The sequence below is a fragment of the Accipiter gentilis genome, chromosome 7, assembly GCF_929443795.1.
Source record: "Accipiter gentilis chromosome 7, bAccGen1.1, whole genome shotgun sequence".
NCBI lineage: Eukaryota > Metazoa > Chordata > Aves > Accipitriformes > Accipitridae > Astur > Astur gentilis.
The window spans coordinates 9,690,799-9,704,296 of NC_064886.1; the positions used below are offsets into that span (position 1 = coordinate 9,690,799).

The window sequence follows — 13,498 nt, forward strand, 5'->3', positions numbered from 1 at the left end:
TGCCGGGCGTCGACCTCCAGCAAGAACAGGAAGGCTGGAGACTTTCCGCCTACAATAACAAAAGCATGTGGAACTTGGAGGTGCTATGTGAGCATCCCTGCCCTGGAATAACCAGGCAGAGGCCACAGCAGCCCACCCTCCTCCCAGTGCAAGGTCAGGCTAGCAGGAGGTAGGTCAGATTTAAAAACCCAAAGAAAGGTTAAATTCAGCTAGCAGGAGGCAGGGCAGGCTTTAAAACCCCAAGAAAGGTTAAATGCCCAAGCTGCTGTATAGTGCTTGCAAAGGGGATGCTGGAAGATGTTTTGATAAATAGTTGCTGTGTAAGGCTTTATCTGAAGGCCACGCACGCACACATAGGCTCACCACCTTGCTGGGGACTGTCCTATAACCAGGGTTGTTTTTCCCCACGCTATCCAGAGCGGAGATATATCACAGTGCCATTAATCTTTGTGCTTCATTGACTCAAATGTTCAGTGTTACCCTGCAGCTGCTTCCCGAGATAGCCTTCCAGGTAGCCTAGGCTGCACTCTGCTCTGTCAGCAGGATGGGCTCCAGCACCAGGACCTATACAGCAGGTCAGCCCTGGGATAGCAGGAGGGCAAGCCCAAAGCCAGCTGCTCCCATCTCACATAGATCCAGCACTCAGCAGCACAGGGCCATGGTCAAGTCCACCCATCCAGCAGCAGCCCTTGAAGATTATGACCACATGCCCGGCATTGTTCAGGGTGGTGGTGTCAAGCCCCAGCAGCAGGAATCTTGGGTTGAAAGCCTCAGCTTTGAAGAGAGGTTATTTCTTACAGTTAAAAGTTGTGACCATGACAGGCTTGGATGTTAGGCAGCAAGTAAATTCAAACACTCGAGTCTGTGAATTGTGAGATTTTAACAGACTAGCACTTGGGAGGGTGAACGACCCATGAGGGTTTTTTGAACAATGAAGTTTCATATGGTTTTCCACAAAATTCTCCTGAAATCAACCTGATTTCTTCTCTTCCCTACCAGTATCACCCATAACAACCTCCAAAAACTAAAAAAATTTGGCACACAGGTGGCCCAAGGTCAGCCTAGGCTTTTCACAGCTGAGGCTGCCAAGGGCAGCTGTGTTTCTGCAGCACCAGTTCTGCACTGCCAAATCCAGACTGAAAAAGCAGCAAATACAACTTTCAGTGCTAATATAAGAAATTTTGGGCAGTTCCTCTGCAGCACAGGCCACTGAGCAGACACTAAGACAGAGGCCCAGAAGCAGCATCTCCCAGCATTTGCCCAACCCTCCTTGGCAAGCAGCTGAGCATTAACTGACCTCAAGTCCCTCACAGCAGGTTTGTGACCCCAGCTATACACCAGGCCTGGTTTACCTCCATGGTATCATACCATTTGATGTTCAGACAACATTAAATACTAGCAGACATTTCAAGAGCTATTCTTGTGAAGCAGAGGGGCTGGGATGAGGTGATGAAGGTGCAGTGGGCATGTTTGGTAACACAATGGGGGAATAGCCCCAGGATGGCCTCCAGCTGGCCTGACATGTCTGAGGAGACCCTTTGGATGCACAGTTCTGCAAATCCCACCAGCCTCACAGCTAGAAGTGGATCACAGGGAGATTATAACACTTTGCTGGGCAAGTGCAGAGCCCTTGGGAGGTCCCTGGCTGCCGTGCACAAGTGAAACAGCTCTTTGGAGAAAAGGGGAAGTCACACACAGACACACACAGCTTATCAGGAGCACACCCTTGGTGACAAAGAGGACTTCAATGACTCCTCAAGTAAGCAAGAAGTTTCTGCAGCAAGAAGAAAAATGCCTGGGAAGACAAACTGTACATTTCTGCCTTGACTTGTTTTCCAGCAAGGACAGTTGCTCTCAAGTGGGGTAAACTGCCAGAGGATATCAGGAGACAAAGCAGCAGAGAAGCTGGTTTTATTCTGCTGCTCACTTAGCCACCCTGTGGGCCATCACCACCTGCACAACCCACCTGCTTTCTGGGAAGCCCTGCACAGCATACCCATAGCTAAACAGGTATGTTAGCTACAGCTGTTCTGCACTAGTACATTTGCCTGCAGCTGTGCTTGCAGGCATGAAGAGGATTTGAACTAGCAGCAGAATCACACAGCTTCAAGTGTGAGCCAAGACAAAAACCCAGCTTCCTAAACTCATAGCCTCAAGGCCCTTTCTGTTCTCTGCAACTTCTGTCCTAGCACAGGGTCATGTTATTCCCAGAAAACCTCTCTGGGATTCCTACACTTTTTCAGCAGCCTTGCTCTGGAAGCTTGAAGGCTCATTTTTTCCTGATGTCTAATCCAAATTCCCTCAAGTAACCCAAGGCCCATGCTCAGCCTCACCCACAGCTGGCACACAGGCTCTATATCCCCTTTCTTGCCATCACTATTTACATACCTCACTGTTTATACTGCCCTTCTAGGCTGAGCTGCCTCAACTCCTTCCACTGCTCCCACACCTCGGTCATCCCCACTTGCTCCCAGGCTGTCTCAGGCAAAGCTGAGGCCTTCACTGCTTCACAATTAGTAACAGGAGTTAGGGCTATGCCACACTCCCAGCTCCATGTAACACCAGGCTGGCTCAGAGTCACTGGTGCTCAGAGCCCTCAGTCAAACACTGCTCTCTTGCTTCCCAGTGCTCCTCCCAGGTGCAGTGCTGGCAGCTGCCTCTGCAGAATTACAGTATTTACTTTCACATTATTTGCCCAGTGTCCTCTCTTGTAGTCACAGCTTCCCTCCACCCCAATGGCAAAGAGAGGTATGCATTTCACTAAGCCATTAAGGAAACCTTCTCTAAGGCCCAGGAGCCTCACTACATCCCCCAGTGGCATTAGCTATGCTTAATTAGTTTTCCAGCTAATTTTAAACCAATCTGCCTGCTTATGGGAGTAGCGAAAGCCTCAAGACAACAACAGATGTTCTGCTGTCTCTGGCAACTTCTCAGATTAGACTTTTCACAAGTAGTCCAGCACTCAGTGCTCATTGCCTAAACCATACCAAAACAGTTTATTTCTGGCTGCCAAGAAATGCCCTCTCCTCCCAAGGCTGAGCCCAGGCACATCTCAGCTGATTTGGGCACTTTGCCGAGACACTTTAGCGATGATTATATACACCCTGAAGAACAAAAATCCATCATCCACAAAATGCACTGCCAAGCACAGGTAGACTTACCACTAGCAAGGCAAAAAAGAGGGGACACTACCTCCAAGAATAGCCTCAAAGGCTTGTGCAGAATATACCCAATGTAACAAAGCCCACCTCCTCTCAAATTACTTCATTTAAGCATTTAAAGACTTTATTGCTAAATTTTACTGCTGTCCTACCCATCCTCCCCAAGCCTGCAGCAAACTGAAGATGTGGCAGAGAAACTACTTGGCAAGAGGCTTGGAAAGGAAATTGTTGTTCAAAGCCAGAAAAAACACATCACTAAGATTAAACTTGCTACCACAGATTAAAACCAACAAACCATGTCTAACCTAACATCAGTCTGATCTGAAGTGGCAAGATCAAGCATTACCTGTTAGGCTGTTACAACTGCTTGTACCAACTCATGCATGTTAGCCCTGACAAGACACTCCTAAACAAACAGTTTTGCCAACTGCAGGTAGCAACGAGGAAAAGCATTACAGGTTTCACGAGTAGCTGTTGTTCCTAGATAGCACGTTAAGCCAAGTTAAATCCCCAAGCCAAGATAATGCATTGCAATGCCACCGGGAGTCACATACAGGGCTCAGGGGGTCAAACTCCAAACTTTCCAAATACCTGCAGAATTACCTGCTTCAAGATGTCTATGGTCTTTGTGCCAGCAGCTTTCAGTGAGCAAACACAAACTACAAACTATCCAAGGCACTTTAAATGCTGAAGAGTACAGTTAGGCAAGGAGCCAAGTTTAAGGCTCTGCAAGTATCTTTTCCCCTCATACCCCAACTAATTTATCATGACTTTTCAATAAAAACAAGGTGAGAGAACATCCTGTGCTTTGCATAAGTAGTCTTCTGATTGCTGTAGAGTGTATACAAGCATGGATATAAATACCTGCAAATTTTATTGGAATCAAAGCCCTTAGCCATATCAGAAATTAAAGGGAACACAATGAAGTAATATAGGACAGTTGCTCTGGAGTGAGAATGCATCAAAGTTGAAAAGTTGAAAGACATTAGACTGCTTTAACTTTGCATCCAAAAGCAGTGAAAGAGTTTATATCTTGCATAAATTCTTGCTAGATAGAGCTGAACACCCTTACTCTTCTCCCATGATTTGGCAGGGGGGGAAATTAAGCCTTGAGTTTAAATTGTCTGAATTTGGCAACATGTAATTTAGCATGCAACTCCACTGAGGTAATTGCTTATCAAGAGGTCACCATCTTACAGTCCTCCACTTTGTCCAACAAGGAAATTGCACCACACATCCTTCACAGGAAAATATTTACACAGAAAGTTTAAACTATTGTTGAAGCAATTTAACAATAGGTCTTTCCTGAAAATCTACTAATGCATATCTAGCTTTTTTTTGAGATCCTACACTCAGTGTAATTTAAATAGCATTTGAAACATTCCAACAGGAATCACATTGCACAGAAGAAGCAATTTGCTTCTCTAACATTTTTGCACACCTGCTTAGAGCCTGTGCATTTAGTGCACAGGTTTACAGCGCCAAGCCTCTACATAGATGCCTAATAAATGCTACAGAACAAAGTCCTTTGGAATGAGGGCAAGCATCTTAGCCTCTAGGCCATAAAGACTTAAGGCTTCTTGTAGCTTCATTTGCTTGGTCAGTGAGAGCCATAGGAAGTGCCATCCAGTTTCACTCCTGGTTTCGAGTTGGTATCCAATTTGCTCAGGTAGACTAAAGCCCATTGCCATTTCAGACAAGTAGACTGGTGACAAGTCAGTTGTGGGTCACTCCAGGCCCTTCTGGAAGAAGGGATGCAAAGAAAGTCTTGAAAAAAACCCACGCTGTGCTCATATATGAAGGGTTAGCCTGCTGCATTTCTTGTAAAACTTGTCCCTCATCCGGAGATGCCTCAGATTCATCTGCTCTGCCTGCGTTTCCCCCCTGCCAAAATAAAGGATATTTGGTAAATGAGATAATTTCAGAAATGCATTAGAAGAATCAGGTGTCAAACAGCATGTTTTGTTACCCAGATGTCACTGTCAGAACATAAAAAGCTTGCAAGTATCCCCAGACAACCACAAAGTCAAAAAAACCAAGCTGCACACTAGTATTACTGGTTAACTCACACCACGTCTACAAACACTGTTTAGGTCAAACATGAAGCACCAGATCAGGTGAATGATGTATTTACAACTAATTAACTTTCACTGACATCAACCAGAAGTGTCAGCTTGAAATGCAAGACTCAGATTGTTTATATACTCAAATCCTACCACTAAGGTAGTCTAATCCCTGTCTTCAGTTACAGAACCTGTTCAGCCTGTGACAGGCCACTCTCCATTCATTACAACATCTTCAAGAACAGAAGCAACTAAACATCCAGCCTGAAATATTTTGTAGAACAGAGGAATCAGCTACATCAGAGGAAGACTCAGGCTGACAATTAGTCCCCCGTGGACGATAGTTTCTGACAGAAGTTTAGAGAAAAAGTTTTTGCTACTAGATGGCATTAGTAAACTCCAAGTAAAACTTCACAGGGTTTCATGCTCATGGTTTAAAAAATAGCAAGACAATACCTGTAAGTTATTGTTCTGATCCTGGTTTATAGCAGCCTGAGGAGGAACATTGCCTGGGAAGGGCTGAAGTGGTCTTCGTCTAAATGGAAGCCATCCAACATGGTGCCTGGGGAAGGCAACAGATTTTTATTAATACTGCTTAAACATTACTCCTTCCTGTTACACCAACACAGTTCAAGTAGCATTTGACTGCTGACTGCTCAGAGCTGTAGACAGCAAGTTCGGAATACTAAGGTCTTTCTGCCCTGACCCCGTAAGTACTTTAAAAGCCTCCTGTTAGCAGCAAACCATGAGGTGTGAAGGGAAGACTGAGCATCTGCTCGCATTCAAAATAAACAGTACTTCATCCAGGTTTGTACCTAGCATGCTGCTAGAGGTACAAACAGCCTGCTTGTTTACCACATTATGTACACCCCTGGGTAACTTCTCTGTGCCCACCCTAAAAAAGGGCACAACAAAGATGCAAAACACAGTACTATCTTAACAAAACATAACAGGCCATATAGACCTTCTCAGAAGGTCTGTATCTCTATAGCACCTGCACCTTGTAACCCACAATAGAAGCTGTTCAAAGTTACCCTTTGGAATTATCAATGGGAAAATTTAAGGACTTTTCATTAAGCAATTAACCTTCACTCTCCAAGTCTGCATAGAGGTTAGTAGAGCTGATCATTTGAGCTGCTCCAGTTTCAACTCTTAGACCTACCAACAGGAATTCAGAGGCCTACATCATTTGTTTCACTGGTGATCAAAGATTTTGAGAACAGATTATCTCTCAGACAAGACAGCCCAAGCATGTCAGCTGAGAGCCCATTATCTTTAGTGTGCTTCTAAGATTTATCCCAAGTTTTCCCCCTCTAAAGAGGCTCAAAGGCAATTCAGGACACTGCATTCGGTTTAGCTTGGTCTGGTCTCCAGAGCAGCAACACACAGCAGAAAAAACCTGCATGGGTACAGGACTTAAATAGCAGGTGTGAGACCCTCTTCCCAGACTTCAAACACTGGTTTCCCAACAAGCAACTGTCATTTACTACATTGATCCTACAGGTCAGTCTGCTCTACACTTGCCAAACTGCTGGGGCTTTACACTGAGAGCTGCTTAGGTTTCAAGTAGTTTTCTAAAAAGAAAGCCAGCCACACCCAAAGCTTTACTACAAAAATCAGGTAAGATCACCTACTATCATTCATTCTTCATTTAATCCAGGCATAGGCTATACTCATATTTTCACTAAATAGCAAGTTACACCAGGATAGACTAGTGGTTTACCCTTTCCAGGTACAAGAGTCACGTGAAGCTCAACTGCCAGAAAGCTGACCACAGTACAGAGCTCAGTAATTCAGTGAAACATTTCTGAATACAATAGTTAATACCATCTACTTACAGATACATCAGAACAGTGCCACCCATAACCAGGAGGAATCTGCTGACACTGGAGTAGAAATAGATAACATTGACAAAAACATAGAACAGTGTTGCTGAGTAGAGCCAGTCCAACCAATCTCGATTGCCACCCTCCTCTTCTTCCATGAGGGGACCCCCTTGGGCATTCATCCGCAAGTTCTGGTTGGCTGCTGCATTAACCTGGGCAGCAGCGTTCTGGTTTCCAGGCTGATTTTGCGCAGGAAATGGGTCTGGGAGAGGAGCTGGAGGTGTCACTGGTATCTCCTGAGAACGTCGTGCATAGGATGGGTCAGTAGATGCAGCAGTAGAAGCCAAGCTGAAACCAGAGAACACAAAGTACAGAATAAGGCTTAGTCAAATCCTTTGACACTTAACACAGGCACTGAAAATTTGTCTATCTTTATCCTTAAAGTCAGATCACATGCAAGTCAAAAGCATCAAGTTTAGGGGCTACAGAAGGGTTAAAAACAAGTTTTAGCTCTACCCATGCCAACAGTTGCATAGTGACTTCAGCAAGTCAAACCAGACACCTTCCACTTTATGAACAAAAATTTCAACACTTTGCAAAAAATTATTTAGAACAATCAAAAGGTAGTCTAGAAGGCTTCTGCAATTCTCAGCTTTACCTCTGTCACCAATTTTCAGTCAGTGCTCTGTGAGCTACATTAGGCAGTCAAAAAAATCGGTGAAGAACTAAGGCTCATCAGCAGAATTACATTTACTCTACAGACACCTGCCCTCCCAATCACGAGGATCAGAGATCTGCAATTTGTTGCAAGATTCAAAACCACTGGCCTGAACAGGAAGCCAAGAACCACATACAGTTAGAGGTACATTCCCACACCATTCAGTGTAAGTTACAACAAAAAAGTGTCTTCCAACCACCAGAGAGGAAGAATTGCCAGAAGCTCTCTATACCCTTGTGTTAGTTTCTACTTCCTACTGGTAGCTTTTGACAGAAAACTTACTATCGCATGTAATATTGTCTTGCATAAATCTGCTGAAACCAGGACATCTGAAGCATGCTGTAGGTTGTATAAGCAGAGAAGCCAGGAGCCACACTTTGGAAGGGATGCCAAGTTGTTTCCAGCCTTGACCAAAAGTTGAACACATTCATTAGCAAATACTGGACAAACCGCAAGAGTCATTTATTACAGGACAAGGTAAATAGCTTCTGCCATTTTGTGCATCCAAATGCAAGCCTAATTTTTCCCTTCTAGAGTATTAAAGACATCTCTTTACCCACATGAATAAAGGGAACATTTTCAACTAACAAACCAGTGCATTTTCCTTTAGCTCCTTCCATGTCCACTAAAGCTTTTATATATAACCTCATCATATTTGGCCCATATTCTATGGACTTAAGACAGCCTGTGTGGCATAAGGAGCTGGCATCTATCACAAAGCCAACATTTTAAAAATCCTGGTGGTGTACGTAAAAATTGTATTTACCCGTTACTGGCCTCTGCTGAAGACTGGCCACCAGAAGAGCATCTCAGTCTTTCACCATCTGAGGAAGATACAGATGGTTCTTGACTAGCTTCTGATGGTAACTTTGGCTCATCAGCTTTAACCTAGGGACAACAATGCAGTTAACGAGGCTTATTTGAGACACTACACAAGCTTGAAGCAAGAAGGTTATGCCACACAGAATATGCTCCAATTTTATAACTGCTACACAATTCACACACTTTGTCCTGCACAGTACTGACACTGCTCTGAAGCAACATGCCATGAGCACCTCCATCAGTATTGTAAAGTTCCTTAAAAAATGACTGGCATCTAAAACTGACTCAATGTTACTTTTCACCTTCACCAGATCTACACCTATATTTGTTCATTTCTACGCATGTAGTCAGGTCCCATCTCGTTATAAAAATGTAATTGGAAGAAACAGAAGGAACTGCACTCAAGCTTGACTTTTTAGGTATGACAAGTTTGTACTTGCATACACAAACTGCTGTACATAGAATTCAGGAGCTGTTCTGCGGTGATACCTCTGTATAATATCCAGACCAAAACTGGCTCACACCTAGCAACCACCAAACGTGGTTAGGATAAGCTCAAATGGCCTGTAATGGGCAATATAAACACACCTCTAGACACATTAGCACATCCACTTGAAAGTAAGAATTGGTTTTGGCCATTTGCACTTAAGACCAGCAAGTGCTCACTTCAAGCACTAAGGCTCATTTTTGGCTTCTGCTCTACAGGCTGTCATTAATGAGAACAGTCAGTGCCTTCAGCTAACTGCCTTCTTCCTTCCCCACACCCCCATACACAGATCAGAACCACTTCCACCTTAACTACCACATCATCTGCCCACAAGCACAGCCTCTGTCCAAAAAAGGCTGGGACATGACAAGTCACATTCTATTTAATAAAACTGAATTTACCAGAAAGCATTTCTTCTTCAAGCTGTGTGTTACAACTAGATTATAGTTTTGATATTTCTTAACAGAAGCCACAAGAACCTTTACTGATGAACTGTAGAGTCAATTTTTTACTTGGCTTAATCCAAATACATTCACACATTCCTAAACAAATTATCACAAAATACTGCCATTGCACTACTAGGAAAAATCTGCAGGACTAGTGAACCTTGAAATAGCCATTCATTCAACACTTCTGATTTTCAGTCACAACCCCAAGATTCAGCTTAATATGCTAACTTAGTACAAGTACCTCTGCATTGGTTTCTTGCACATTTGCAGGAGTCTTGAAGTTGTATACCAAATGAAGAGCATGCAACTCCCCATGCTAAAATATAAAGGAACACATGTTAAAAAACAATCTCGTTCCTGGATGTATTCCAGCACATCATAAAGGATTTTTTTATATACCTTTGGCAGCAACTCTCTCAGATAATGATGATCAAGCAGCAGCTTCCCAGAATAAATCAGCTTCTGATCCTCTTCAGGCTTTGAAAGAAAACAAAGAATAGGATGACTTGCTCCACCAAGTACATGCAAGCAGCAGCTGACACAACTTGCAGCCAGATGGGCAGAGGCACAAAGCTGGAAGCACCCCACACATTAAGGTACACAGGGAATTGCATGCATTAAATTTTGCTGATGAGATGAGAACAACTGAAGTGCAACCTTACTAACACCGAGGTCCAAATCAGCAAGGAGGATACAAAGCACCCCTTTGGCCAAGAACTCTGTTACAGGCTGTCTCTTTTACAGTCCCAACAGACATTTGTGTTTCCCAGAAGCAGGCTGGGAGTGCCACCTAATCTGATCAGCACTGGAGGTGGTGTCAAGTAAATCCGTTACACCCCATCAGACGAATCCCAGCAAGCGGCAAAAGCATGCTGATCTTGCTCCTGGGCAACCACCTTGCCCCTAAGAAAAGGAGAGCAAAAAAGCACATCCTCCTGCTGAAACGCTGGGTGCGGCGGAGCTCAGCAGCGCAACGCTGGCCGAGCACCCGCGGCGTTACCGCGCCGAACCCCGGCACTCGGAAGGAACTCACAGACTGCCGCATTTGCATTTTCACCGCCCGACCAACCCCGTCGCCTCGCTCTGCGCAGACGGGGCTGCCTCTCGTTCCACGGGCCGAGAGCTTTCCCCCAGAACCAACCCCCGAAGCAGCCTCAGCGCCCCCGCCACCCCCGACCTCCCCGCGGCGGGCAGGTTCCCCGGCGGCGGCTGACGATTCCGAAGACTCCGCGGGGACAGGCGGCGGTCCCGGGGAGGGCAGTTAATATTCAACTGCGGCCCGAACAGAAACCGAGCCAAGTCCCAAAAGAAGGCGGCCCGCACCCACCTACGGGCAGCTGATGCAATCGGGCTGCGGGACACCCCGGCGGGGGGGGGGGGGGGGGGGGGCGGTGTGTAAACCGGCGGCCCCAGGAGCCCCACGGCAGCTCCCGCCGCCCCGCGCGGACTCAGCACACACACACGCACACCCCCAGCACCCCAACGGCGGCGAGAAGCGGCCGGTGCAGCGGGCCGAGGGGTCGCGCACTCACCGGTGCCTCGGGTACGAGGCGGCGCAGCTCGGCCTTGAGGCGGCGCACGGTCCAGGCGGGGGCGGCGCGGAGGCGCAGATCGGGGTGCCGCTGCGTGGGGCTCCTGACGAGCAGCGCCAGCGACTCCTCCATGGCGGGACCAGTACGGGGGCGGCCGACACCCCGACACCCGGCCCCGCAGAGCATTTTATAGGCGCCCGCCGCGCCCCGCCCTGCCGCAGGGTCGCGGTGGCTTCAACCGATTGGCCGCGGCGGGAGCGGGGGGACGGGGCTTCCACGTGGGCCAATGGGACGGAGCCCCGCCTGCGGGGGCCGCGGGAGGGCGGTGGCGGGAGACGGAGGGGCTGATTGGGCGGCGCCGGGTGAGGGGCGGGGGCTCCAGAGCTCAGAGCAGCGTCACCATGGCGACCGTGATCCCGCCCCGCGGGGCCGGGGCCGTGAGGGGCGGGCGGCTATTGCCGGGGTGCGGCGGGGCCCCGTCCCGCCGTCCCCGCCCGCGCAGGGCCCCTGCCCTCCGTCCCTCCGTCCCGGGGACGGTCGGGCGTGCTCAGCCCCCGGGTCCCGCAGGTAGCGGGGCGGCCTCACCGGGGCGCGATGGCCTCCCGACCCCCCTCCGGGCCGCGCTGGGCCTGAGGGAGCCGAGCCCGCCCGCCAGGCCGCAGCGCCGGCAGCCTCACGGGGCCCGGCCCAGACCCCCCTTCGGCACCGGGCAGGGAGCGGGGGACGCGTAACCGGTGCTCTGCCTCACCTTCTCCCTCAGACGCCCAGCCCGCCTCCCGCCTGCCCGCTCCTACCCGCTCCGGCCTTGCCGAAACGTGTGCCCGACCGCCGGCAACGCAGGCACCGGTTTATCTCTGGTGCTCACAGCCCCAGAAGGCAGAGGGGCTCTGCAGCAGGGCTCGTTCATCGCCGTCTCTCGGTCCCCTGCGCAGGCGAAAGCTCCGCCACGCATCGGCTTCGGCAGCAACGCTGGTTTTAGGGATCCCTGGCTTCGCTCTTCCCTTTCCCCTTAACCCACAGGAGGAGCACAGCTCTCCGGCAGGGGCCTGCACACCCTGGATCCACAGCCTGATCCAGGTGAAACATTGCCTTTTTCCCTATGTTGTGGGGTTTTTTACCCGATCTGCATAGCTACTTCAACAGGTTTGTTGCTGACTTCGTGGGGACAGGACACACCATGCTTCTGTGTGAGGCCAAAAGGAGCGCGCAGGGATGTTGGGGAAAGGTGATAACTCAAGAAATTATCACTGACAAAAAAAAGTCCAAAACATAAAAAACGTAGAACAGCAGCTTCTGAGTCCTCCTCCCCATACATACACATTTTCCTTTGAGATGTGATCCAACACCGGGAAAAACAGTGGTAATGATCCTGCTGCACCAGGAGGGGGTTTTAGTGTACTTTCAAACAATATCGTAGGAATGTGAGAAGTCAGTTGTATCTGTCAGCACCACATATTTACTCTGTGTGTTTCATTAGCTGCTCAGCATTCCTTGGCAGCCAGACCTGTTGCCCAAAGGCACCAGTGAGTTTGCAGCCAGTACCAGATTTTGGAAACAGAAAAGACACTCCACCACGGGGATGCATCACCTCGCAGCTTCCTGGGGAAGAGCTGTGCCACAGGGCATCGCTGCCTGGGCGCCGACAAAATAGAATCACAAAGAAATGAACTGAGCCTATATCTCATCCGACAAACCCTTTGCGGCTCCCAGGGTACATTCTTGCAAGGATGGAGAACACCAGCGGAACCCGTTCCTGTGTTGCATCCCTCCCTACAACGAGCACCGTGGCAGCAGGAATCACTTCAGACCTGAGGCTGCGCTCCCTGCCTGCACTGCCCTCGGCTGTCCCTGAACAGGCTCAGCACTCAGGTGGGCTTTCCCTCCCCAACCTCAGTTCTGGGTCCTCGCCCAGCCAAGGAGACGCTGTCAGAGCTATCTGCCGCTCTGGCTCTGCCAGCAGGGACCGTGATCCGTGTCCCGCAGCTCCTGATAGCAGCGAAAAGGGAAAGACAAATGCAGTGTCCAAGGCCGCCCTTGCCAATGTCCCCCGTTAAGGTCAAGGTGACTTTGCTGCTCGCTCAGTTGCAGCCTTTGCTCAGAGTGCCCAGAGAGGTCCCGTGGGTGGCAGGGAGAGGGTAAGGCTGAGCAGATACTGGTGTCAAGCCAGCTTCTCAGGCTCTGTGTGTGCGTTTTGCTGGGACTCCCTGTGCCGTTGCTGACCCCTGGACCAGGTGAGCAGCTGTAGTCACAGCGCCCATCCTGCCTTGTCACAGACAAGGGGGCATAGCTCACCTGAGCTGCCTGCTGCCCATCCCCTCCCTAGCCATTGCTGGGAAAACCACCCGCTCACGCACCCAGCCCTGACCTGGCTTTGAGCAGGGGGTGGAGGAGCGATCTTCCAAGGTGCCCGCCAGTCTGCGTGCAGAACCTCGGCAGCCCC

At 48.8% G+C, this 13,498-nt stretch overlaps 1 protein-coding gene across 1 annotated transcript; it reads right to left on the reverse strand.

Moving 5' to 3' along the window:
- Nucleotides 1-4,018: 4,018 nt before the first annotated feature.
- HERPUD1 (homocysteine inducible ER protein with ubiquitin like domain 1) lies at nucleotides 4,019-11,215 on the reverse strand. The gene is made up of 8 exons (XM_049805064.1): nucleotides 11,059-11,215; nucleotides 9,926-10,003; nucleotides 9,768-9,842; nucleotides 8,535-8,656; nucleotides 8,051-8,173; nucleotides 7,063-7,398; nucleotides 5,681-5,786; nucleotides 4,019-5,045 (listed from the first exon to the last, which is right to left on the reverse strand). The coding sequence occupies exons 1-8, from the start codon at nucleotides 11,188-11,190 to the stop codon at nucleotides 4,878-4,880; spliced, it is 1,140 nt and encodes a 379-aa protein (XP_049661021.1). The 5' UTR covers nucleotides 11,191-11,215; the 3' UTR covers nucleotides 4,019-4,877.
- Between the last annotated feature and the right edge of the window lie 2,283 nt (nucleotides 11,216-13,498).